Raw genomic sequence first — 27,637 nt, forward strand, 5'->3', positions numbered from 1 at the left:
GTAGAATGATAATCGTAAAAAAATAGTCAAATATCTTTAACTTTTTTCTTTTCATTAGTTGTTTCCTTTTTCATATCAGATACATTTAGGCCCCATTTGAAGGGGATGTAAATGTCGCTTTGACGCTTTTGGAAAGGCGCCGCTATTCTGTCATGAAATGGCTCTTCGTGTTTGTTTAGGGAAAGTCGAATAGGAAGGGACACTCGAAAACAAAGGGGTAAAACTAAGCACTGTGATTGGCTCTCGTTGAACAAAGAAAGCACTACAGAGATAGAGAATCATCGTCAAATACGGCCATAGCAATTCAAATGTGGTTTCACAACCGCCAGCAGGAAAGCAAGGCCGTTTCTATGAGCTCCATCTTCATGAGAAGGACTGGAAATCAAACACGCCGAGGCTTTCTATTCCCAAAGGATCCATCTGCGCACAGTTCACGACTTGTACAGCATCGCTCCAAGAAGCTTCGAAGCTGAAGGCACTTTGTCCATTTCCCGTTAGCCTCACACCATCACAACTATAGAACCCTCGGGGATGAGAATGCACAGCTTTGAGTGAACGGCAGGAGTGTTTCTCCGAGAAAAACCGGTGAAGATCCACCGTGAGGCGCCCACACGTCTGATTCCCAGTGTACGGCGAGGGCCTGCAGAAATAAGGCACCGTCAGATTGTATAAATCACCAAAAAGGAGGTGTCACACAATTACACACGCGCGCACAAACACGCACACGGACGAACACGCGGCGCTGTCCAGTGCGTGGGAGGGAGCTGTCGTATCCACTGTTGGATAATCCGTTGAAGGTGAGGACAACTTAAAATTGAAATGTATAACTTCATTTTCTTGATGTGGACGTTGGAAAGTAAATGCAAAAACTAAAGACAGAATCAGACCATTGTCTGTGTATATACTCAAACAGCCCCGATGTGACAATGTGAAGGTCTAGTAATCGACAAAGAAACACAATAGTTTAATCCACCTCAATGTACATGTCAGTCTGTTCCCGATGAAACGGTTGAAAACCTGAAAAGAGATTTACTGACTAACATCCAATGAGCCGTCTCTGAGAGGAAGGTTTGACCTCCGGAGGTTAGGTGCTAGGGAATGACTGGTAGACACACACACACACACACACACACATCTCAAAGGCATTAAAGTCATGTGATGTTACTCGCCAGCTGGAGGCGGGGCGAGGCTCTCAACCGTGAGCCGCGTTGAAAACACTTTGGCCTCACAGCATCATCACCTCCTTTCTACCTCATGCACATGAGATAAGTGGCCGTGTTGGGACAGTAAAACAACCCTATTCTTCTCATCAGGGCATCTTTAGCTACGTCTTTGCATGGCGCCAATGCGAGTTCAGACACAAAACCTCTAATTTGTCCTCGTGACAAGCTTCATATTTCATACATTTACTGTGGTGTGTATGTAAATTCCAGGTGGACTGTTTCGAATTGGATATATATTCAGTTCAGCTCCTCCCACCACTTTAGCTAATGTGCTGTATATCACCTACCTCAACCCTTAAGCAACAACGATGTGTCATCGGCCTTTGCAAACCGGAGGCTCTCCCTCTCTCTGCGATGCACTCCTGGCGGGTTTATTTTCCCCAAGTTAAATAATGCAGCGTCATGTGATGAGGCGAGAGCTATCCAAACAGCACGGGATGACGGATGAGCGGCAATAACTGACACAGAAATAAAGCCTGTTGAGAGGAGGGAGTTTTATTGGGCCTTTTTTTCCCTCCGCTGATCTCCACACAAGCAGCGTACAAGATATGAGAGGGGATTTATCACCAGGCAAAACCAAAATGGTCTTCCGCCACACAAAAAAATCACACGGCCCGTTTTGTAATCGTTCCCTTTGTTTTTTGTTGATGCAATTATCAGAAGCAGCGTGGCACTTCCAGGCTTCCAGGAAAAAGCCGACCCGAGGAAAACACTTTACGGGGGAAACCACTCTTTTTTTTTTTTTGTTCTTCTCAAAGCTCGTCTCTTGAATTGGGTTTGCCGGCGTCCACTGCACAACCTGTCCAAGACGGGCCTCGTCACGGAGAAACATCATTCAGCAATAACTACCACGGCACCTCTGCGCCCTCGCTAATTGAGCTTCAGAGCGGCTCGCCGTAGCCGCGGCGGAAACCGGTTGCGCGGCTCCCGTTTCCCACTGAAAGCACCCATTAATCACACGGCTCTCTAAGCGCTAACCCCTAAAACCGGAGGCGAGGCAAAGGAGAACAAAGGGAGAGGCGCGCGCGTGCATTGTTGAACCTGGCGGAAGGCATCGTGCCTGCCCTTTGTTTCAGGTGACCCGTTGAATCCGAAGACCAACGTTCAAATCTCTTTTTTCTTCATTTGTAGGTTTGAGTGTGAAGGCCGGGGTCAAATGTGGTGTGAGTTGAACCCCTAGAAAACAACAACAAACACACAAACTCAACTGTAAATGAATAATACAATTTTTCATATGAATACGATTCTAGTAGCAATTCAAACTGCTAGTCATAAACAGGTTCCCTTCACAACCCAGTGCATCCATCAACAGATGTGAAAAAACAGAATCATTCATGAAAGAGATGTTAGAGACGGAGTTTTGCTCCTCTAGTACACATACTAAGAACTTTCTCTATTCACCCTCTTTGAACTACACATCTGGACACCACTAACTCCTGAGGGAAACGCGGCTACGTCCCCCCCCCCCCCCGGCTTTAGCTGCTCACTTCTGGCTGCAGCTCCACGTTGGGCAGCTGGTGCAAAGTGGGATTTTCAAGCGAGGAAACCATGTGTCGATTAGAGCAGCGACGGGGAACCCGCAGTGAAACACTCGCCGAGTGGAACCGTGGAGAAGTGACACGTTTCACACCGACGGTGGCGATTTGGCCCGTTGTTCGTTTGAATGCACTGTAGCCGCTTTAAAGTTGAAAAAAGCACACACGTGATTATCTAGAGGAGTGTGCAGATCGATGGTCACGTCGTCACCTCACTGGAGGGCCGTGCAGCTGTAATCACCGACAGACACACACTCTCACACACACACACACACACACACTTAAACATGGTGCCAGGAGAATATATTAATACCCTTCATGAGATATTCATGGAAGCTCAGATAAACCTTTACAGTGCAGCGGCCCGTTACATAACGCCTTTAATTCCCTGCGTCTTATACAATGTTGCTCCAGTTTACAGTTTAAATCCCTCAAACGGGGCACGGGACGGATCGAAGCCTCCGCTACCTGAACGGATCTCCAAAGGCCTCGATCATAAAACGACAGATATAACAGACATCTGCGGTCAACCCTCTTGTGTTAAATTGTTTTGTGTTTATTTCAGGTGTATATTTTTTAAATACCTGTTGGGAATTGAGGTTGTATAGACAACAGTGGGGGGTGATGCACTGGCCCCGATCAAATAACAGGGCAACATATGATTGTGAAAAGGTAGAAAGAAGGTTTGTGGAAACGCGATAATGAAGACGGTGGAGAGGTTTGTGAAAAAAACTAGCGTTAGGGCTTTAAAAACGCAGCATCATTACATATAAAAAAAAGAAGAAGTACAAAGACCTGTCTTATCTTGGACAGGCATCTGTTTCAAAACAACACAACAACACAAGAAAAAAAAAAGCTTTAAAGAAACAGAAATATTTGGAATAAAAAGACTGCATAAACCAGTAAGGTTTGTGTTGCTGAATACGATTCATAAATAGGGAGAATAACAAACAATACAAGTTCGATTAATAAAGCCAAATGTTGTGAATGATTATTGTCTCCCCGTGTCACAAGTGGTGACTGATCACCCACATTTCAGGAAGCCCACTTCAGCAAATGAAACCATTTCCCCCCCCCCCCCAAAACGCAGCTCATTGCTCTCTGCCAATATTAAAATATTGCGGCATCGCGTCTCACTACGCGGCTCGGCCTCTGCTCTCTCCAGCTGATCCGGTGTCAGCTTTACGTTTTAGCGCCAGTCGGTCGGACGCGGAAGGGAGAGATGGTGAATCCGAACCTGGATCTGTGGTAGCTCCCGGTACACCAGCAAAGATCTCGCGTGGCTTACACGCCACCCTTTTTACTGCTGTTGCCAGGGAAGAAAAAGAAGTAAGAGGTCTCCCTTTGCCCGTATTTCCTGGTTTTGGGAAAGACGATGTCATGGCTTTGACCAGCAGGTGGATATAGGATGGACAAAAACATACGGATTCACCTCTGAAATACATCACTCTTACAACTGATTGTGTTCAGAGAATTGTTACGTCAGCTGTAGCTGTGGCTGTTATAGCTGAACTAAACCTAAACCCACAGCCCCTCAGTTACTCAACTAACGTCATATACTATTATTCCAGGGCGGTTTAGGATTTAACCATTGAGACACTTGTACTAAAAAACACATGTATGTATGTTCTTACATGAGGATGTATTCATACACGTAATCTCATTAGTGCATGTAAGAGCATATCACTAGTGTGTATGAATGAAATCTCACTAGTGCATGTAAGAGCATTTCACTAGTGCATGTAAGAGCATATCACTAGTGTGTATGAATGAAATCTCACTAGTGCATGTAAGAGCATCTCACCAGTGCATGTAAGAGCATCTCACTAGTGTGTATGAAGGAAATCTCACTAGTGAATGTAAGAGCATCTCACCAGTGCATGTAAGAGCATCTCACTAGTGTGTATGAAGGAAATCTCACTAGTGAATGTAAGAGCATCTCACTAGTGCATGTAAGAGCATCTCACCAGTGCATGCAAGAGAATCTCACTAGTGTGTATGAAGGAAATCTCACTAGTGAATGTAAGAGCATCTCACCAGTGCATGTAAGAGCATCTCACTAGTGTGTATGAAGGAAATCTCACTAGTGAATGTAAGAGCATCTCACTAGTGCATGTAAGAGCATCTCACCAGTGCATGTAAGAGCATCTCACTAGTGTGTATGAATGAAATCTCACTAGTGCATGTAAGAGCATCTCACCAGTGCATGTAAGAGCATCTCACTAGTGTGTATGAATGAAATCTCACTAGAGCATGTAAGAGCATCTCACCAGTGCATGTAAGAGCATCTCACTAGTGTGTATGAATGAAATCTCACTAGTGCATGTAAGAGCATCTCACCAGTGCATGTAAGAGCATCTCACTAGTGTGTATGAATGAAATCTCACTAGAGCATGTAAGAGCATCTCACCAGTGCATGTAAGAGCATCTCACCAGTGCATGTAAGAGCATCTCACTAGTGTATAAATGAAATCTCACTAGTGTGTATGAAAAAGCCCTAAAATTACATTCCGCTGACAAACCGAGCGGTGTTGACAAACGGATCGCATCCTTGGCAACAAAGGAGATTACTCGTGTGTGTTTCTCATATGTATGCGTGTGTTTCAGACGAGTATGTATAATGTTTTATGTATGTGCGTGCATAGGTTTATAGAGTATGCATGTATGTGTGAGTGTCTCAGTAGTGTGTGAAAGCATTTCAACAGTGACCGTAAGAGAGTTCCATCAGAACATGTAAGAGTATCTTAGTTGTAAGTGCGATAGTTAAGTCCTAAACGGACCCTCATATTCCAGCTATAATGCTCTATGGATGCAGATGGTCTATGTTTTTTTAATTCATTTACTTATTTCTAAAGCAAATATGCATACACTGTCCCAGTACCTTATCTTACTTTGATATGACTTCAAGCAATAGAAAAACGATCAGAAGCCACATAGGACATCAGGCCAGGTGGCTGACAAACCAATTTAATTTCCATTTAGTTTTCCCCTTTTCAAACGGAGTGGCTCATGGGCTCAGTAGAGGATCTTTGTTACTACAGCCAGGCTGCTCGCTCTCTCTCTCTCTCTCTCTCTCCTCCCCCCTCGCTGCTCTTTCCCCTCCCACTCCCCGCTCCCCTCTCAGAGCTCGAGCCCGTCTTCCCCCCTCACACTTCAGTCAACATGGCTACAGTTGTAACCTCGACCAGATTCACAGACGAATATCAGCTGTACGAGGAACTCGGAAAGTAAGACACTCTTGTTGCATTCCGTGTGTGAGTGTGAGCGCGCGCGTGTGTGTGTGTGTGTGCGCGCGCGCATGTTTTTCTCCTCCTCCGCCGCTCGTGCCATTGTGCGCGTTTTACTTCAGTGTTGACAAGGCAGGAGAGGAGCTGTCAAAAACCTGGAAGCACGGGAGATAGCACAGCGCGCCGTGAGCAGGAGGCTCGCGTTCCGCCCCGGAGGTGCAAACCGCGCGTACCGCACCACTCGGGACCCAAAAGGTGCGAAAGCGCCCGCGTAGAGCGCCAACTTGTTCGTCAATTTATCCGCAGGTATCACGCGTCGAATCCCCCGGCATCCTCGCGCTCATCTTGAATCTATGTGGGTTTTTTTTTTGTTGTTGTTGCATTTCTAAACAGACTGCAGGGCTATTGTTTGTGTGAAGCCACACACACACACACACACACACAAAAAGGAAGAAGGACCGTGGTGGTTGCACATGTAGGCTTTGCGCAGCGCACATAGACTCACTGCAATTCAGGATTACAACATGACATATGTTGCATTACGTGTGTAACGGGGCTCCGGGGCCACTTCTGTAACATCTGATCTGGGTGTTGTGGCTGGTGGAGCTGCTCCGCCTTCTCATACCGACAGCATGACTCAAAAGGAGGCGTCTGTGTAAAAAAAAAAAAAAAAAAAAAAAGCCTTTAAAGACTTTGTCCAACGTTGATTTGACCTTTCAGTAGGTTCGTCCTCCTGTACTCGTGTTTCTACCTGGGGAGCTAATGACTGGGTCCTTTCACAACTAACCCCCCACCTCCCCCCCTCCAATAGCACTAGTGGCCAGGACCTTTTCTCACATCTCATATTCACGACATCAGACTGTCTTAAATATGCATGTGACTTCCTCTCCTTAGATGTATGTGATTCATGCGTGCCCTCGCTGTGTGACAAGTTCATGTCACACACACACACACACACACACACACACACACACACACACACACACACACACACACGTGATGGAGAGTTTTTTTTTTGTTTTTACGCTTGAATTGGTTTCCCAGTTGAATATTTATTATTTATTCATTTTTTCCCTCGCTCCAGGGGTGCCTTCTCCATCGTCCGCCGATGCATCAAGAAGTCCACCGGCCAGGAGTATGCTGCAAAGATCATCAACACCAAAAAGCTCTCCGCCAGAGGTGAGTGCAGCGGGACAGTGGGCGCTCGTGCGAACTTGCTGCTGCGGCGGCGGCGGCTGTTTCGGCGGCAGGTGTTGCGAGTTTGTCTTCCTGAAGAGCAGCAGCAGCGGCGGCGGCTGCCGCGGCCCTTTCCCTCCCCCCCGCCCAGGGCGCAGAGTTCCTGGAGAGCCGGAGGCCTTTCCCAGGCACGGCTTGGCATCGGCTGTGAGGCTTCCGTGGGCATTTTTTTCGAGGCTGCCTGCAACCATGGTTACCATGGTTGCTCTTTCTCATCGGCGTGGCCTCGGCCTGTGCGTTTGATTTCATGGTACGCTCGTTGAAGACGTGGAAAATAATTTACAGGTGTCGTATTACAAGTCTTGAGAAGCGGGAGCAGTCGGGTGATCACACCACTCGGGTTAGTCAGAACTACCGAGCGACTTCCTGGTTCAACTTCGACCTCCTGTAACACGCTTCATACTTGTGATTGCAGGCACTTTGCTTTAGCGGCGTGTTTGTGCCTCTTTTGTTTGAGTCACAGATGCTTGGATGTGTGACTCAAATGTGACTGATTAAAAACACATACATTGGGTGAAAGTATTTCCAGGAATTGGGGGATTATTTGTGTTAAAAAAAAGGAAAATACTGAGTTTTGTTGACGTCAAATTATAATAGAAGTTTTTCACAAAAGCTTAATCACTATTCTAAAATGATATTCTGATAAATTGTGAAAAAAGTGAGTAAGAAACAAAGGCCCAAACTACAACAATAATAGTAATAACGTAGATTTTTCAATGTGTGAGTTCAGAATTACGACACACAGTTTCTGCCAGACTGTGCGTGTTTGTTTGTGTGTGTGTTTTTCACGTGTAGCAGTTCAACACATGTCAGCATTTGAGGCAGATTTGTTGTCCCTAGTCGGCCTCGTGTGTCACGGCGCTCCTGCTGCCATGTAGCTGTAATCTCAGCAGCGCTGTCTGTTCAATCCTTTGGTTGTCGCATGTGTTTGGGTTTGCACATGAATTGTGTGTGTGTGTGTGTGTGTGTGTGTGAGCATGTTGCAGACTATGTGTGGGTGTGTAAGTGACAAGAAGTTGCATCCAAGGTTGAGTGATGGTATGAAGTGCAGATCGCAGCCGGTTCTGGACTCATCCGGCTGCTCTTTTCCCAGAAGATGCAATCGTCTTCCCCCCCCTTCTGTTTCTCCCTCATTTTGATCTTGTTTTCTCCCTCCTTGCTGTAAACAAGAGATTGATTTGAAGAAAAACCTGTGTGTGTGTGTGTGTGTGTGTGTATGAGAGGAAGGCTGCGTGGGTGGTGGTCCGGAGGCGGTAACCCGGCAACAGTGGGGGTGAAACTCCTCATCCCATAGGCTGCCTGCCAGAGACTGTGTTTCCTGTGTTTGTGTGTGTATGTCTGGGTAGTGGTCGCAATTATCACACAAGCGCACAGAGGACTGCTCTTTTCTCACTTGAAGCGCAGTTGCGGCCATTTTCTCTCACCTGCTTAACGGTTCTCACGCCTCACTGTGCGCACGAGGCCGGTCCGTGTACTTTCTCTCATCTCCTTCAGTGGCCGTTGTCTTTAATCAGAGCTGAAATGTGCTGGTGCTGCTAATATGTTTTTCACAAGCAGACACACACACACACACACACACACACACACATGGATAGATCCATAGATAGTTCTGAAAGGAGTGTGTAACTGGGAAAGGTTCACTTGATTCATACCTTTTCCTATTGGCAATTTTTTGTTCCCATGTAGTTTGCGATGATTACTTAACCGACCAAGTTAATTGCTGAGATCTGGCAATAAAACGCCTTTTAAAGAGGAAGTCATACAAGGAAACACAGATTAGCAGTCAGGCGATTGAACCAGTTATAAACAGAAAAAGGGTGTTGAGTCAACAACATATCGGGATCAAATCATACATGAGACATCTCATCCTAACTGAAAACCAGATGATTTTTCCACTGAAATTCCTACTTGAATGGCAGATTTGGGTGAAATCAGCCGGCACTACTGTAAGCTCCTTTAATGACCTTTTACCCTTCATGCCTCTCCCCAGTGGCACTAAGCCTCCTCTGATCCCTTTGCTTCTTTGTCACTTCCTGGCAATCACCCACATTGTTGTCATAATTAATTGAGATAATGACCAGAGACGCACAAAAATAATCACAATTCACAGCCAAGACAACACAACCAAAATTCTACAAAACATGGCATCAAACATGAATAATTCAGGGGTGCAGACCGCATGCATGCATGTTCAAACACACACACACACACAAACACACAATCCTTCTACCAACAGTAACATAACCACACACGTGTTGTAAACACAGTCGGATTTGTGCTTGTTAGTGTTGGCGTCGGTGGTTTAATAGCTGCACTACTGTGGGAGTATCACAGTATTTATGACGTTAGAGTGTGTGTGTGTGTGTGTGTGTGTGTGTGTGTGTGTGTGCGTGGGTGGGATTAAGCCGTATTTTCTGCAGCTCTGGGAGGGCGCAATGGCCCGCGGCAAATTCAGCGATTACGGCTGGGTCATGTCGCGGCACATGCATGCGCACAGCCGCTCGAGCAGACACACACACACACACACACACACACACACACACCCCTGCACACGTGGTCTGTCACTGACGTTCGCGCGCGCGCTTTGACGCAGACGCACACATCGTTAATGAAACACCACATTCAGAAACTGCTGTAGATTGAATTTAATCGACAAATTTTAAAGACATTTTAACCAGTTAGTTAAACTTCATTCAGGCCTTTTATGCATCCACAAATTCTTAAACCAAATTTTATATATATTTATATATATATGAACACAAGCTAGGGAACCCGCATTTATAGATATCACCTCAGGTAAAACTGTGCAGAGATTGTCAGAAAGATATGAAGGGTTTTACTACTCTTCAAATGGAGAACAATGAGAAGCATTTATGAGGTGAAACCGGCCGGTTCACTTCTAATGTTTCATGTCCCTTTTCCCTTTCTAAAGCTTTAAAGGGCTTTCTTTTTTTTTAACTTCTTTTGCTTGAGGCTGATGATCGATTTGGTGACTGAACACAAAATCCTTTTCACGTTATTCCTCTGCACATTTTCTAGGAGAAAGTTCTGAGTGATCATTTGTTAATCTGCCAATGTTTTTTTTTTAATCAATTGAGCATTTAACTGTAACACAAGGGATCTCCTTAAGAGGCAATTATGATTATGTTGTTTCTGTCCCAAAACCTGTAAACTCACTTAAATAAACTCAACCCCACATTTGCATTCATTGCATTCATTTTTTAAAAATATTTTTAAGCACTGTAATAGAAAAATGCTCCATGACTCGAGTCCTCACCACTTGTCTCAGCAGTTAATTGAATATCAGTTAATTGAATTCAGGCACAGAGTCGAATGTAGGTCACCAGCGCTCGGAGCCCGACACACGTTCACCGTAGTAAAAGGAAGAAAAAAAGACTTGGGCGTGCACAGACAGGCTTCGGCTTGCGTTAACCCAGGTGTGCGATCCAGTGATTTGTGTTATTCATAGCTACAACTCCACCTCACGTCTTCTGCGGAGAGCAGGGGGTGTATTTTTGGTTGCACTATAAGGTGAGGCCCTGCGATGACAGAGGGGGGGGCGTTGAATTATTGAGGTGCAACGGCTGCTCTGCTCTCACTGAACGCGGACCGCAGCTGAGGAGCAGATCCTCTGAGTCCTTCACGACGCTCCTCTTCCTCTCGCTTTTTTCTTCTTTCATGCGCCTTCCTCACAAGTCTCACTTCCCCTCTCACTTTGCTCTCTTCCTCTCCTTTGCCACCTCTTCTTCCTCCCTCCAGTCACACCATCCCCTCTCTCTGCAATGCTGCCACATCGCAGGCCATGCGGGCAGACAACCAGTTTGTGTGTGTTGGGTTGGCTTCTAGTGGGCCCACTGGAGGCTGATGGCGGAGGATAAACGCAGCGGGGCAGCGCGGTGAATGTTTCATGGGACCAACTGTGAATATTTAATGGGGGGGGGGGAGAGTGAGGACAGTCAGGATCACGAGCCCAAAAGTGCAAAAAACAAAGAGAGAGAGAGAGAGAGAGAGAGAGAGAGAGAGAGAGAGAGAGAGAGACGAGAGAGAGAGATAGTAGAGAGAGATGAGAGAGAGAGAGGAAGAGAGAGAGAAGGAGAGAGAAGAGAGAGAGAAGAGAGTAGAGAGAGGAGAGAGAGAGGGGAGAGAGAGAGAGACGAGAGAGAGAGAGAGAGAGAGAGAGAGGAAGAAGAGGCTGGAGACTGAGCGGAGATCCACCGACGTGAAGGTGCACCAATGTGAGAACAAAGCGGTGGTGTTGCTCATTCCACGGACACACACACACACACACACACACACACAGCTCAAGCGTGCATCAAAACCGCTGCTGATAAAAGTCACGACAGTTTTGGTGTGAAAAAAGAAACGAGGAAAGCATTGCAGAGCCGAGGAAACCTCTGCTCCTGGATCAGTGAGAGTGAAGCGATGCTGCTGTGCTTTAACATACAGGCTTTTATTTGAGATTTATTGCACCAGTCAAAAGCAATAAAGCTGGACACACACAAGGGAGAGGCAAGACTGTGTGTGTGTGTGACAGTAGGCTCCAAAAGAACTACTTGTGTATCTTGCTTTCCTTTCCTACTTCCGCTACTGTGTGAGCTGAATGTTAAGAATGTAAAGCTAGTATCCGTAGTATAAGTACAAGTTAGTATGCGTTTTGTTGTCTTTTTGTAGCTTCTGTGTGGCGATGAGCAGTAATTTGTTTAGAGAGGGAAGGTCCCATAGAACTCAATAAAGTGTAGATAACTAAGGAAGTAGGGAAGGAAGTAGGAAGATAAGGAGGATAAGCAAGTAAAAATAAAAGAATGTTTAAACTAAGTCAGTATTGTTTACTTTGAACAAATTTATCTTTATCATAATATATTTTGTATATCCGGGTTTTCGTGTCTCTGGCTCTTCAGACATGCCAAGCCATCATTTATTCCTGATCACACACCTTCAATACTAGGCTGTCAATCAAGCGGCCTGTTTCCAAGGTAACAGCTCGCTTACATTCATCCATTCTTCACACTTGACAGCCAAGATTACATAAACTCGGTCATCATATTCACCAAGTGTTCATGTACAATGAATAGTAACGCGGTGCGCAAGATCTTCATCCTGCCAGGAATCTCATTGGGAACGACAGGCTGTCAATCAGACACATTTAAGGCTCTCAAAAAATTACACTTTGGAGGTTTTATTTACATTTATCTGGTTTTAATCCGACAGTTGCCAGTGACGTCAAACCAGGGATTCGCTTCATAGAAAGAAATCTACGTCTAAGTTTGGTTTGTGATCAAAGGTGGTGAGGTTACATGTGGGGGGGGGGGGGGGTTGTAATGGTGTAACCAAACAATCCATCATCGTTATCGCTACAAGAGGAGGATGTTTGACCAAATGCACACACACACACACAACACACACACATTCACACACCAGGTGTGTATTGCTTTCTTTCTTTTGTGTGCGTGGTGCCTTGCCCGTTGTGTCCGTCATGTAGTTTCCCCTTTTAACAGTCGACACCCTGCCTCGCCAGGTTCATTTTGTTAAACCTCCACTTGATCACCTGTGGATTATCATTCATTACCAATAAGCTTCCACAATAACAGGCCGTCATAACCACGCAGAGCGTTTTAGGTCGACTGTGCTTTACTGTACACGGAAGCGGACTCATCCCATTTCAAGCTATTACGCAATAAAAAAAATAGGGGGGGGGGGGGGGGTGGATCTACGCACACAGAGCGCCACTGTGGCTTCTCCCAGGGAGTAACCCTGGGGTTATTGTGTGTGTTTGAACAACCCTGAGATCTGGTCATTGTCAGGGTCGAAGGATTAGTTGTCACCCGAGGATCGAGGCCTCACTCACTCCGACGCGTCGAGGCCGGGGACCCTGGGCACTCTCTCTGTTTTATCTGCTCGATTTTAAAGGGGCCTCCCAGATTTAATCCCAGGGAACATCGGGTCGCCATCGGGTCGCACGCTTTCCTTTGAGCACAGCGTTGAGCGGCTTGTCTCGACTGAGAAATATCTGTGCCTGTGAATTTCACACGGCGATGAAAGAATGAAACCGTGTTGACTTGTATTGAAAGTGGCTCGAAACAGAAACGTGCGAACGAACGACTAGAAAAGTGTAATCCTGTTTTTAAATAAGATTTTCTCTTCCGTTGGCCAAAATAGTGGCCCAATAAAGTCCTGCCCAATAAAGCCTTCTCTCTAGAATGAGTCATCGAGCCTTTGAGTCTGGCATAAAAATAGTGACGTATTGAAAGCATTAGGAGTCTCGACTCCATGCTTTAAAAATAGCACATTTCTAGTGAATGAAATGCTTTTTTCTGTTGTAAACCATCGGCCAGTTAACGTAATCGTCTTTTGGAGAATACAGTTCTTCGTCATGCTTCTGGCTGCTTTCTGAAGTTCATGAGCCAGTTTGAGTTATTGGAATGTGCCTATAAGAAAATATGTGGTTCCTAACCAAAAATAACCAAGTGAAATGTTTTTGGTAGACAATAATACCCTATCATTATAATAATAATTAATGTGCAGAGGGACGGAGTAGTTGTTCCCCTTCTTGCCCTGTTCTATTTCTCTTTATTATCCCATAACAGCATTGACATGTTACCCTTTTTATGTAAATATAATCTGACTGCTACAGCTGCCCACGAAACACGTCACTCGTAGAAAGGGCCTTTTACTCTGGAAAAAATCACAAATGCAAACGCTGCTACTGTACAAAGAGCAGGTCACACAGTGTCGGTTATTCAAAAGAAAAGAAAAGCAGGGGAAACTGCCTTTTTAATTTGTTTTTCCGAAGCAATTGGTGTGTTTTGGTTGACATACATTGATGTTCTATTTGGTGAGATAAGCTCTGGCTGCATCCAATTATTTGTACCAATTATAGTTTTTGTTGGTTTTGTGATAGCAATTAAGATTGTGTTAATCAACAATCGCAAATGAGTAATTGGCTAAAACTACATTTCAAATCTGCAGCTTTGTGCGTTTCCCTTTGTGTCGGTGGTTGTTTTCTCCGGTTGTCGTGTCAGCGAGTTACAAGCAGCAAAAAGAAAAGAAGCCCTTTCCACTGCGATAGCTTTCTCCTTCTAGAGGAGCGCTCGTGTTACCGCCGCCTCCCTCGCACGGCGTTAAACTCCCCCAGCGTTTAGGATCACAAAGAAGAGCCCCCCCCCCTCCCCTCTCCCCCCTCTCCCCCCTCTGCCATCACCTCAAGCAGGAGCTGTTCTCACATTCGTTATCCCGCCGGTCAGAGCGAAAGAGACGCGTGGACTCTTTTCAACGTGATGTTATTGCTCCCCCCCCCCCCCCCCCCCCCCCCAAAACCTCCCCCTCCCCTCCCAGCAGGTCAGCCGAGGTCAGACACACAGCTTCGTTTAATAGCTCGACTCGACCCACACACTAAGCCAGACGCACAAACAGTAGGATGCACACATGCTGTAGGTGAGTGCAGATGTTCTGCGGCCTGAGAGTCAGAATGTTAAGTTTTCCACAGATGTGTGCAGATGTTATCAAGCAGAGGGTCGGGATGAAGGCCACTGGAATTCTGTATCACTGCTGTGCTGTGAACTAAAATCATCAGGCCGCCTCTAAAGTTGGGGGGGGTGCATGGAGGAGGATGCATGCTGATGTTAGCATTTTCCTCGTATCACCTCTGTGCATTAATCCAGCCTCACAGAGCCTTTTCTTACTGGGGGGGGGGGGGGGGGGTTGAGCTGAACTGGTGTTGGCAGGTGACGTTTGGCTGCACGTCGTGGCTGCGAGCGCCGTACTTCTGATTTTCACAAAGGGGACATTCCCAGCACCACCTTCATGGTCCGGGCCGTAGGGACCGCCCCCCCCCCTTCCTACTCCTCTCTCACTTCCTGTCTTTCACTTTCAGTCTCATTGTGTCTCTGCCTCTGTGTTCGGGTCAGCGTGACTCACGGCGGTTAAGCCGTAGGAGGATTGGATCTATTTTTAGTCTCGTCTGACCCCGAGTCGGTTTGTCTGTTTCTGTCTTTCGTTTTTCTGATATCGGTTGGTTTTACTTTTGTTGAAGGAGAAAGACATGCAGTGTTTAACAAGCTAGACCTCTCACTCCCTTACAACGATCAATTAAGATACTCATACACACACACACACAACATGTTAATGCAGTTTCATTGCTTTTCCTGGGATGTGGTTCAACACTAGATTCCCCGAAACGAACGCTGATTCATGAGATGTGCAATTAGCTGTATTTACTTTGAAATGCGGGATTTATGCTGAGTCAATTCACAAAAGTCTATAAAAGGATGCCAAATACAATCACAACACACTTGAGCCCACAACAAGAGACTTTGAATTCCTTCATCTGTCAGGCCGGCAGTCGGATGTAAGTTAACACAACAATGGAAAAAAAGTGTGTGTGTGTGTGTGTGTGTGCGTGTGTGTGTGTGTGTAGGTAGGAACCGAGCTGAGAGACATGCTTTTAGTTTTCATTGACTTGTCTGGATATTCACTAAAAGCATGGAACCACCAGGTTATCTAATGGCTTTGCTCCACAACAACAACAACAACATCTACTCGTACACCTGATGCACACAGATGCACTCAAACACTATGTACTGAAGTGTGGAAAAACAAATACACTAAGCAGCCAGACTAATTTAAAAAAGGAGAAAAGCTTCATCTAGTGTTCTGTAAGATGCTCTCAGTTAGTTGGCATTTGGTGTAATGTATTTTCTGCCTCTTTCTCTGAATGAGAATCAGTTCTGTTGTGCAGGTATGAGCATGCACACTAGTAATTAGACTTTGGCTATTTTTGTTCTTGTTGTGTCAAATGTTTTTGATTCCTCACGAATACTGTGTGTGTGTGTGTGTGTGTGTGTATTTGCATGAGGTCTAAATCAAAAGCATGGATATTGAACTGAACCGAACAGACCTCCACATACATGCGGGATAAAAGCCGCAGCTGATTGGCTGAGCCGTGGGGGGGGGGGCAGCAGAGGTTTCGGGTCCAAGTCGGGATAGTGTGCCTACGCCTCCGTGTCTCCTCGACCCCCGAATGATTTAATCAATGCACATCTCATCAGTTATTGAGCTAATCGACATCTCTCATTGACAGAGTCTCCCACTGCTCCTAAAAACACGGTGGAAGTCGTAGCCCAAACAGATCAGAACCAGCTGAAACTAGGACGGCGTCAATAGTTCCTGTGATCCGTCCACGTTGGGAGTACCTTAAATAAAGCAGCAGAACATTATTACAGTTAATGTCAGTCGTTTGTTCCCTGAATCACTGCCGCCAGGATGTGAGATACATAAAGCGTATCTCATTTTCATACATTTTGAATGTCTTGTATGCACAAAAGGCCACAGTTTACATATTTATGTAGTAGTTTACATTTTCCACTCCCTCCCTCAAAGGCTCCTCTCGGTTTGCTGGGAAGGAAGGAAGTATTTCTTATTCACTTTTCCTCCTATTGTTGTTGCAGTATGTTTTATATGAATAAACTATAGCCTCCTTTTAACCCCCTGCGTTACCTCCGCCTTATTATCTGGACTCATTGATTATTCATTCATTAGTTTTCTACTATGAGTGGTCTATGTGCTGCTTCCTGTGCACCCATGGGACTGTTAGATACCATATCTTCACTGTTATTTGCATTCAACTTTGTTTTTGTGCGTGTTAGCTTGCTAGCTCTCCTAATCAATCAATCAGCAGCCCGGCTAGTTGACTCAACAGGGTTCAACTTGTTCATCCCACGTATTTTTCTCCTGAAGGGTTTTAACAAGACGCCTCTCGTTTCCATAAAGGTTATAGCCGCTCTTAACTCCTAACGCATAGTGGGTTCTTGTTGCTGCTTTCACTCATAGATGGTGTTTGTGCTTGGTGAATTTTTATGAATCTATATATTTAAAAATACTGTTAAAAATTCAGCTGATCACTCTGTATTGATTATGATCCCAGATACCAATGAGGCAGGAGATTCGAGCAGCTTTTTAAATGTTAGTTGTTGATAGTTGTTTTCACCACCATTATAACAATTTAAATAGTAAAAAATAGGCATCGTTTTCAATTGAAGCCACAATAGGTTTGTGTGTTGACTTTTGACTTTTGACCACAGGACGTGAACAGCGATGTTCCTTCGATCCCATCCGTCCCACACTCCACGACGTCACGTGCCCCCCAGACCCCCCCCCCCTCCCCCCCCGGCTTAAAAACAGACGATTCTGACCGGTGCGTCTCCCCCTCATTCACTCACGCACACAGACACACACACACACACACACACTCCAAGCAGCCCCAGCTGTCCCGCGAGACCAGGTGGTGGGTGGCAGGTGTGTCCGGCATGTGCTGAGCCTCTGACACCATGCAAAAGGAAATGTTGCATCTTTCGGGCTGTTTGTGTCCTACCGACTGTCTGCCTGCCCTCAACATGCAGCTGGGCAGACGCACACACACACACACAGACGTCCTCCACTCGCCATTGGGATCATTATCAGGGCGCTGATTATATTAACGGCGGCGCCACAAGACTAATTCCACTAAGTGCAAAAAGCTTTTGCTAGAGGGTGTGTGTGTGTGTGTGTGTGTGTGTGTGTGTGTGTGTGTTACAGTCTGTCTGTCCACATGTGCAAACTCGCATGACTTGATGCCACCGTTTTGGCCTTTTCGCTTGTCCGTGTCTCTTACCGCGTTGACTCGTCTCCGCTGTCCCCTTCAGCTCAAGTCGATCTGACGTTGGTTACAAGATGGCAGATTTAGGGAAATACTATCGCTCCCGAGTTGGAGGAGCAGGCGATGCCGGAGGGAAAGGAAATGATGCGATTGTTTATGTGCGAAGATATCAAGTGTTAATGTTGCGAAATCAAATGATGTATTATGTAATTATCTGTGTGTCTGTTACAAAGTTACAAAGAAGAGGTTTCAAGCGGCTTCGGTTTTCTTGCTGATACTTTAATTTGGTCTTCACTGGTTCGTCTCCATCTTCTCTGTCCTCAGATCACCAGAAACTGGAACGGGAGGCGAGGATCTGTCGACTGCTCAAACATCCAAACATAGGTGAGTCGCGCTCGAGAGGCGGAAGTGGATTAGTGGAGCGGCTCTGCTAGGTCGGACGCTAAGAAGTCACCGCAAAAGCCTTTAAAGCCTCACTTCTTTTTCTCCCTTTTCCTCTGGCCTTGATAATAAAAGAAAAATATTGGCCCTTAATTGTGCCTTAAGAGTAATTTTTCAACCTTACATATTTAGACTTTTTTTTAAACTTTTTTTTTCCACAACATTTTTAGACTTTAACATATTTTAACTTGTTACTTTTTTTTTTACTTGTTACAAGATACTTTTCAACACTTTTCAATATTTTGACTTTTTTTTCCATGGAACATTTTAAGATAATATTTGCTATTAATTTAAATATATATATATAATTTCTTACTGTAGTGTGCATGCGCACACAGACACATGAAGGGTATAATAACAGCAATCATTCCCTCTTCTTCTTCGTGGTCTCACCTGATTCCTGCTTCGTCATCATCATATTATGTCTTTCTTTTCCTCCCTTTTAATCCTAATCTCAAGGGGAGGGCACCTCAAGTTATCTTGTCTCTAGTAACATCCACCATCTTCAGGCCTAATTTAAAGTGCTCCAGTGCCTCCACCCATGATTTTAATTTGCCTTTTGAGGAGGCTACTTACAAACAGCTAATGGTAAAAGTCGTTTTGAGTGAAGAAAAAAACGTGTCTGTTCTTGTTGGTGTTTGCTGTGATGCTTTTGTGCTTCTAATTCAGAGAAGAAACCTCAAATGAATTTAGCAGTATCACATTAATTATGAATGATTAAAACGTGGCCACCGCTCTGTCAACTTTGTCATCCAAAAACTGAATTCCTAGTTGCCAACCAGGCAGGTGGTCCCCGGACTTTAGAAACCCGGAGTGGATCAGATGGAACAGGGCCGTGTATCACTGGACCTCCTGGTCCTCCTTATGATGGTGAACATAACGTGAAAACATGGCTCTGACATGTGAGGAGTGTGGTGCTGCTGCTGCCTCGCTCCCACAGGCCAGCGATCAACGATAAATTGATCGTCTGCCACAAATGACGGAGGCTCATTTCAAACGAATAAAAGAGGCTTTTTGACAACTCAAGTACAGTGAATAAACAATTTTTTAATCGTAAATTAAGATGCCCCGTTGTCATCATTCAACAAATGGTCGAACTAGATAAAGAATATAAAAGAAAACGATTCTGCACAATTTACAGACTTGCGTGAACTTAACGACAATAAGACAAACTCCAACTTGTCATCGAGGTAAACTGCACCTGACATCATTGTACGTTATTCATGGTATGTACCTTGCAGGTATTAAGCAGCCGGATTTGATGTCGTGGGGACGTTTAAATAATATAAAGGCCACATTTTGTATTCTACAATAACTCGTTATTTCATAACACACAAACTGTTGTGTAATGTCATGTGTTTATGCAGGATATAAAGCACACACACACACACACACACACTCGAGGTGATGCTCGTCTTAACTTGATTTTCTAAATAAAGTCTCTCTCTTTCTCCCTCGCTAGTACGACTCCATGACAGCATCTCAGAGGAAGGCTTCCATTACCTGGTTTTTGACCTGTAAGTAAATCACATTAACGCGCACGCACAACACACATTTGTAAAGCGTGTGATTTGACTGTATCAAAGTCACACGTCACACATGGAACCCGGTGGATGGTCCACATTAGATCCTTTTAAAATGACAAGAGATGTTTTTTTTTCTTTTTCTGCAGCGTCACCGGAGGAGAACTCTTTGAGGACATTGTCGCTCGGGAGTATTACAGCGAGGCCGATGCCAGGTACAGCATGTCGTCACGTGTCGCCTCGTGTGCCGCCTCGCGTCCCTTTCTGCGGCTGCCGCAGTGAGATTTTAAGGCTTCCAAATGAGTTGTTGTGGAAGGACAAAATGTTTTGCCTATTCAAATGTTGTGCTGCTCGCCTCGGTAGAAGAAGCAGTGCTCGCGGGTTTTCCGGCACGTCTCTGAGGTTTTATTTTTGACCCGTGGCTTTTAAAAAAATCTTATTCCATTAATAAATAATGACAAAGCTGTCCCTAAGTTTTCAAACGTTATTCTGGGCCTGTTGTCAGATGCTGCAGTGGTTCTTTTCCACTGAAGCGCATCACCTGCTTGGACTGGGCGGGCTGAATTGGATCCAAGCGCTCCAGCAGACGTGTGTGGTTGTCGGTTTATTAAACTGCTCCCAAAAATAGAATTGCATTAAAAATAACTCCACGTGATCCAATAAAAGTTCAGTCAACACGTTCATGAGATATAATTACCGAACATCCACGTAATTGTTCAAGCGTCTTCAGCGAGGAATACGGCCCTTTGTCTGCGCCTTAACAGTGAAGAGAGGTCTCTGTGGGCCAATGACCCTCAGATCTCATAATACATTATACATAAGGATTTTTAATCCGGTGTAACGGTGTTGTTCGACGACTTCATTTTTTTGTTGGTTGTCTCCTGGGCGGACACGTGCATCGTGTGATTTGTTCTCTTCTGATGTGGAACCCTTCACCCGGGACCAACATAATGGAGAGAGACGAGGTACGACTAGTGCAGACAGGGCAAGAGATGCGATGTGGGAAAGGACAGCAGACACACCAGAGGTGGTGTGACACACACACACACACACACACACACAGGGAGGAGAGTAAAATGTGGAGTGCAGATTCAACGTGAGGAGCGCTCCTTCTGACTGTCTCACAGACAGAGAGAGAGAGAGAGAGGACACAACCCTCCCCGATTCTGTCTCCGTGGCCCCGTCCCGACCCTTACTTCACCAGCTAATGTCAACTTCAATTTGAATAAATAATACTGTTTTTTAACTGTGCATCAGACCAGCAGAATTGCTGATACATAAGCTTAGGAGAAACTTACATAAGAACCCCCCCCCCCCACACACACACAGCCTCAACCACACACACACACACATGCACACACGCTTCACATCATTTCACTTCAATATGCAAACTTTTCTCCCTCATACACAATGTATCCTCTTGCGCAACAACACGCACATCGCAAATGGTTTTTTGGTGTGACTTTTTGCAGAAGGCAGGTACATTGGGGCGAGTCATTACAGGGCTCTTGCAAGTTCATGCGTGAGTCATACACATACCAGTTGTGTTTTTTCGGGGAAGAGGGAGGGGAGGGGAGGGGGGGGAGGCGTGTCGCAACGAGCGAGAGGAAATGATCTCATTTTGCAAGTCACAGCCGGGCATTTTGGAAATTTGGTGGAACAGGCTCCCATTCAGCCACAGGAGCATGGGGGGGTCAGGTTTGTGCCTGAACAAAAGTGTTGTGTGAGCTTGCTTACTGAGGTTCATTTGGATTAAAGTTGAGACGCAAGCAGGCCTCCCAAAATAAAAATAAAAAGCACGAGATGTGTTGCATATTTTGGTATGGTGTTGTGGTATTTTACTTGTTCATATGAAATGTGACGGATATGGTTGTGTAGAAAGTAGAAGAGAGAAGCTGAGAGCCCGCTTACTATTCTCACTTCACACCGAGTCAATAGAGGCGTGGGTGGGGGGCGGGGGGGTGTGAGCGGGGGGGGTGGGGGGGGCTGTCGCATTGTCTGTTTTAAAAAGTCACTGAAATGGTCGGACTGCAGCCCCCGCAGTGCTCCATGCGTCATCTTTCTTTCGTCCTTTCTTGTCTTTTTTTTTTCATCACTCGGCGTGTGTTAACACCCCTCCCTCCCCAGGACAGAATCTCTCTGTGTCCCAACCTCGCCGGGCAGAGTTGACCAGAGGTTGTATAAAATGTTTTATAAAAAAAGCAAACGAGCGAAAGGGGTCAACGAGGAAGACATTGCGTAGAGTTTAAATATTTCAAAAACCCCCTCACTCGAGGTTCTACCTCCTCCTTCCGTCTCCGCTCTCTTCGCCTCGTTGTCTCGTCTCTCGTTGGGACGAGTAAATCGATGTGTCTCTCCCCCCCCCCGTTCTAATCCTCCTCTGTCTCCTCCAGCCACTGCATCAATCAGATCCTGGAGAGCGTCAGTCACATCCACCAGCATGACATCGTGCACAGGGACCTCAAGGTGAGTTATCCCAGCCGAGACGACGCCCTGTGAATGAAAAAAGTTCTGCGGATTCACAGCGTGCACAAACACACGTGTGGTTTAGACCCCCCCCTCCCCCCCCCCCTCCCCCTCTCTGCTTTAGTCCGCTCTCACCTATCCTCGCCCCCCCCCTCCTCCCGCGCTGCTGACTGACGAAAGCAGACCAGCAGCTATTAATAGCGGGTCGGTGGATGAGATGACGGCTGGTGACGAGATTTCCCCTCGCAGCCAGACTGCCCCCCTCCCCGCTCCCCCAATAGAAACCAACAGCACATTGAACGCCTCAGCTGTAGGTTTTTTTTGTCCAATGAGAGAAGAGAGCGGAGATCAAAACACCTGGATAATTGCACGGATTTATTTTATTGCCCAGTTCAGAGTCCTTTAATAGTAACAGTCTGGTCTACTGCTTTAATGTGGCCGTGTAAAATCAAAACCATTATTCTAGGCTTTTCTTGTGTGGGTGGACTTGTATTGCTTCTGATTTGATTTGTAGCAAGTGGACAAGTTTTCAGAAATATAATGATGATAATTGATAGTGTACTATGCTGCATCATTCTGTGCAGCCAAATGTTCACACACAACAAAAACAGATTCAATTATTGTAGGGACCCCAAAGTTTGTGGGGGGGGGGGGGGGGGGGTAAAGTGATCTGCAAGACTTCTTGGATTATTTCCACATTTTCCAAGCAGCGACAGTCTTGGATTCAATTTTTTGATTAATGAATTGTATATTTGATTAGGAAAATGTTTTTGCCAAAACTGACTTGCAGTAGTTCCATGTTAGCTTCAATAAAGTGGTGGATGAGGCTAAAACAGAATAAACTGAGGCAGACAGAAAAACCCTCTCTCACTTCTGAGTCACTCTTAGTTACCAAAACCTCACCCTCCAATCGTCCGACAACTAACAAGAAGGCACCATCTGATCTCCAATTTCCGTTGCAAGAGAGGTGTGACCTCACGACGCATCACATCTGTGCCTCCCTGTCCTCTTGGGAGGGCCACTTCGCTGGGGGGGGTGGGGGGGGGAATTAGGAGAGAAAGAGTCGAACGCTGTTGGCTGGTGGCAGGCTGAGTTGCCATGGCAACTGTAGGGTGAGGTCACCCGACTGCTGCAGTGCCAGCGTAGGGACTCATTATGCCACCTCCCATCTATCTGTCTCCCTCTCTCTCTCTCTTCTTCTGCTGCTTCCTCTGTGCAGTTACCCTCTACCCCCCCCCCCCAAACCACCCCCTTCATCTCTCATCTCTCTCCTTGGGATGGATACATGGATAACTAGATGGATGGATGGAGAGGGAGGGAGGGAGGGAGAAGAAACACCACCACGAGCACAAAGATGGTGTCGGACACCCGTCTGTCCGTCAGCACAGAGGTTCACCGCGTTCTTAAAGACCGACATCTGTCACCTGGTGTGGTCATCTCGAGAGTTTGCTTATTCATTCATTCATGTGATGGGAAGTAAATATTTCAATTACGGAGGACGAGCTGGCAGAGAGAACAAGGTCCGAGGTCGAGGACTTAAAACTAGCGAATTGAATTGAGAATATTATCTCACGTTTAGGAAAACGTATACGAAAGAATGCAACGTTGACTTCTTAAAAGATGAAGATGCTTATCTTCTTCACTGAGGAGGGGTCCGTGTGCTGCCTTTAGACCGGCTGCCTCACAGCAGGTCGTAGTGGAGTGAGCTTTCAGCTTGCAGAGAGACGGTGGTGCTGTGAGCCAGGCTGTCCTCTGGTCTTGAATGCTGAAAATGATGACAGGGGGAAGTTGAAACGCACAAAAAGAAACACAAAAGTAAAAAAAAAAAACGTTGATCTTATCTCAAAAAGGCTACTGAACAGAAATCTATCATTCAATGCTTTCCAGTTTTATTAATAAAGTTTGTGTTATTAAACATATGTGATAACATGTTGGTTCAAGGGGAACATCTATGCAGAGAAAGAACTTACTTTAAAATTAACTTTCCATCGGACGAAACTTGACCTCAAGCGTTTCCTCAATTTCTTCTTCCTCTCCCTTAAAGTAACGTGATCTAAAGAGTAAAATGAGGAAGTAGAGAAAGCAGCCGAGGCTTCCCAGTGTGTTTGTCCTTTGAGTGACTGCGTGATCAGGAGCACAGTGTCTCAAAGGCTCTCTCTGGCCTGCTTGACCAAATCACGCCTCGTTGCTACGGCAACTCACCCAGACCTGCAGACGCATGGCACATTTCCTCAAGGATCATCTCCTTTTCCCTTAATAAAATCATTTCGTTTTCCCTATTTTTGATCATAGCTAAGCATTTTAAATGATGATTTTTATCTGCGTGTTTGGCATTTCTACAGACGCACTATTAACTATTGATCCGTGTGTGTGTGTCGCAGCCAGAGAACCTGCTCCTGGCCAGTAAGATGAAGGGAGCCGCGGTGAAGCTGGCGGACTTCGGCCTCGCCATCGAGGTGCAGGCGGACCAACAGGCCTGGTTCGGTGAGAGAGATTAAACACTTGCCACCAACCACTGCAGTGTGCGTGACCTCATTATCTGTAATTATTTCACACTGCTCGCTTTCAGCAGCAGCAGCAGCAGCAGCGCTTGCTTCCGCGGGGAAAGTCTCCGTCACCGCTAGAGAAATGAGGGATTGGTCAGTCAGGGTCAGGCCACTGGTTGTTGTGGTAGCTGTAAAAGAGAAATGATCTAAAGCAACTTCAGGGGAATGGAGGCTGTGACAGGAATTGTTGCTTTTTTTAAAAACACCTACGTTAAACAACATTCAAAACGGCAAAGGGTACAAGATAGTACTGCATTTTATTTAGTTTAAACACTAAACGATACTTCAAAAAGAATAAAAGGAATGTTGAACTTTATTAAATTGAATTACTTGAAGTAAAATGACTGTGACACATCGTCACGTGTTTGTGTGTTTTTGCAGGTTTTGCAGGAACTCCAGGCTATCTGTCCCCAGAGGTGTTGAGGAAGGACCCGTACGGGAAGCCGGTGGACATTTGGGCATGTGGTCAGTTAGTCTGCTCTCTGCCGCGTTCACATGCTCACTTACTGTCCCTCACTTATGAATTTCACACACTTTACACGCTGTGTGTGTGTGTGTGTGTGTGTGTGTCAGGTGTGATCCTGTACATCTTGTTGGTGGGCTACCCCCCCTTCTGGGACGAGGACCAACACAAACTGTACCAGCAAATCAAGGCCGGCGCATACGACGTGAGTACCTCATGATCACCAGATGTGTCTCAAGAAATATACATTACGCTGTCTTTGTCATGGCAGCAGGTAAATATAGAGTAAAGTTTTGAGTAAGTGTTAACTGGGGGGATGAATATTTTTATTTAGGTTCCCTAAAATTCAGGCCATTATTTGAGAACTTAAATCATTTTATAATATTGAATAGTGGAGCTTAACTAAATGGCCTTGCTTCATGGAGCTCATCGCAGGTTGGCTGATCAAAGTGTGTATTTTGTAAATATGTCCATGAAGATGACAGCCAAGGTTCGTCGAGCTCCATCTTTGTTTATTATATACTTAATCTCAATCCAAATGTAAGTGAATAGGAACACAAGGGCAAAGCCTCGAGAGGAGCGCTTACAGGACCCCTTCAGTCTCTCATCAAATAACACGCTACTGCTGAGGTGCAAGACGTTTTTAGAAAAGACATCTTGGCTTTTTAATTGCTCGCTTTTGTCATTGCACGATTTTCATCTAGCTGTAGAAAAAGAAAGATATACACTATGACACGGCCCTTTTTATCACATCTTATTATAGTCCTCTGGCAGAATTTATTACCCCGTAATATCTTCCGTGATTGGAAGCAGCCACATCTAATGAATGTGCATAATGTGAGCAGCATGGACATGAAGTGACTGTGACAAGCCCTGGTAATAAAGTATCAGTATCATCACTGACACGCAGATGCCTTGAATCTCATTGTGATGCTTTTTGGTCAGTAATTGTCAGCCCAGCTTTTAGTAGTAATAATGTTTTTTTTTGCTACATGTATGGAGCAGTTCCACACACGCTCTCTTTCCGCATTATTATTAGTTAATCGGTAATCAATACATAATCAGTGGAAGTGGATGTATGTATGTGCATGAACCAGAGCCAGATGGATAGAATGTTTGATGAACGCATGAGACCAGTAATGTAAACCCCGCTGATCTCTCCCTTTCAGTTCCCCTCTCCGGAGTGGGACACCGTGACCCCCGAGGCCAAGAATCTGATCAATCAGATGTTAACGATTAACCCGGCCAAAAGGATCACTGCGGACCAGGCCATCAAGCACCCCTGGGTCTGCGTAAGTCACAACCCGACAAGGAAAAAAGAAAAAGCTAATGCACCCGTGATTAGATGTCTCTTAGTCATGAGAAACTCATCTCTTGTGACTTTCTATTAAGTACTTGATTGAGAGGGTTTTATGCCTCTTCGACGCTTTAGTCGCCGCATGTCAGTCGCAGCAGCTGATGTGGCTAACAAAGATGCTAACGTCCAAGCGAACTTGTGAAAAAATGAACGATGGTTTAAAGCAGATAATCTTTTACAAAAGGTACAAAAAAATATAGCAGTAGGAGGTGTATTAATATGGAAAATAATAAACTCGAGGAACCAAGATGCTCAACTTTGCGTTTTGAAATGAACCTCGTTTTCTCTCCTCTTCAAACAGCAACGCTCCACCGTGGCCTCCATGATGCACCGCCAAGAGACCGTGGAGTGTCTGCGCAAGTTCAACGCCAGGCGGAAGCTTAAAGTGAAAATGGACACACACACACACACACACGCACACAAAAACGCATGCAACGCACACACGGGTCCACCTCACACAAACCCTCATGCCTCTGGATCTTTTTTTTTTGTGTCTCCCAGGGAGCGATCCTCACAACGATGCTGGTCTCCAGGAACTTCTCAGGTGAGCTTTGGGTGTCGCGCTACTTGAGGCGCTGTTGTCGATGATGCCAGAGTTAAAGAAGCCTTTCAAACGAGCGCCAAGGTTTAGAGAAACGGGGAAAAACAAGTCGGTTTTGTCGCTCTATTTAATAATAATGAAAACTCTTTCACAGGTAATGACTTACTGCTGATCTCATTTGGGGCAAATGTTCAGCGATGCCGCAACCGCACATTTTTATTCCCGCTCACTTTTGCTTTGCCGGTCTTTTTGGCACTTCAGGGGTTTGGCTTGTGTTTCCTCCCCCGTGAAGCAGTTTGATGATCGAAACGCGGCTCACTTTTGATGGAACACCCAATTTGGCGGCCAGACGGCCGCCCCTCGAGCCGCTGGCCCCCCCCGGCGTTCGGGCGCTTTGACGCAAGTGAAGCGGCTTCAGTGGATCGCAGCCAACCACTTTCCACTTTGGC

At 45.6% G+C, this 27,637-nt stretch overlaps 1 protein-coding gene across 37 annotated transcripts in view; it reads left to right on the forward strand.

Moving 5' to 3' along the window:
• Positions 1-5,841: 5,841 nt before the first annotated feature.
• The window catches only part of camk2g2 (calcium/calmodulin-dependent protein kinase (CaM kinase) II gamma 2), a 33,719-nt gene continuing 11,923 nt past the window's right edge, over positions 5,842-27,637 (forward strand). For all 37 annotated transcript variants that reach the window (XM_037465738.2, XM_062566516.1, XM_037465739.2 and 34 more), the window contains exons 1-12: positions 5,842-5,985; positions 7,070-7,164; positions 18,176-18,235; positions 19,755-19,809; positions 19,965-20,030; positions 22,209-22,281; positions 24,663-24,765; positions 25,209-25,292; positions 25,401-25,495; positions 26,460-26,582; positions 26,949-27,032; positions 27,149-27,191. In XM_037465738.2, coding sequence (XP_037321635.2) covers positions 5,921-5,985; positions 7,070-7,164; positions 18,176-18,235; positions 19,755-19,809; positions 19,965-20,030; positions 22,209-22,281; positions 24,663-24,765; positions 25,209-25,292; positions 25,401-25,495; positions 26,460-26,582; positions 26,949-27,032; positions 27,149-27,191 — 946 coding nt within the window. In that variant the 5' untranslated portion in view covers positions 5,842-5,920. The remainder of the gene's footprint in view (positions 5,986-7,069; positions 7,165-18,175; positions 18,236-19,754; positions 19,810-19,964; positions 20,031-22,208; positions 22,282-24,662; positions 24,766-25,208; positions 25,293-25,400; positions 25,496-26,459; positions 26,583-26,948; positions 27,033-27,148; positions 27,192-27,637) is intronic.

This window comes from Pungitius pungitius, chromosome 13 (genome assembly GCF_949316345.1).
Source record: "Pungitius pungitius chromosome 13, fPunPun2.1, whole genome shotgun sequence".
Taxonomy (NCBI): domain Eukaryota; kingdom Metazoa; phylum Chordata; class Actinopteri; order Perciformes; family Gasterosteidae; genus Pungitius; species Pungitius pungitius.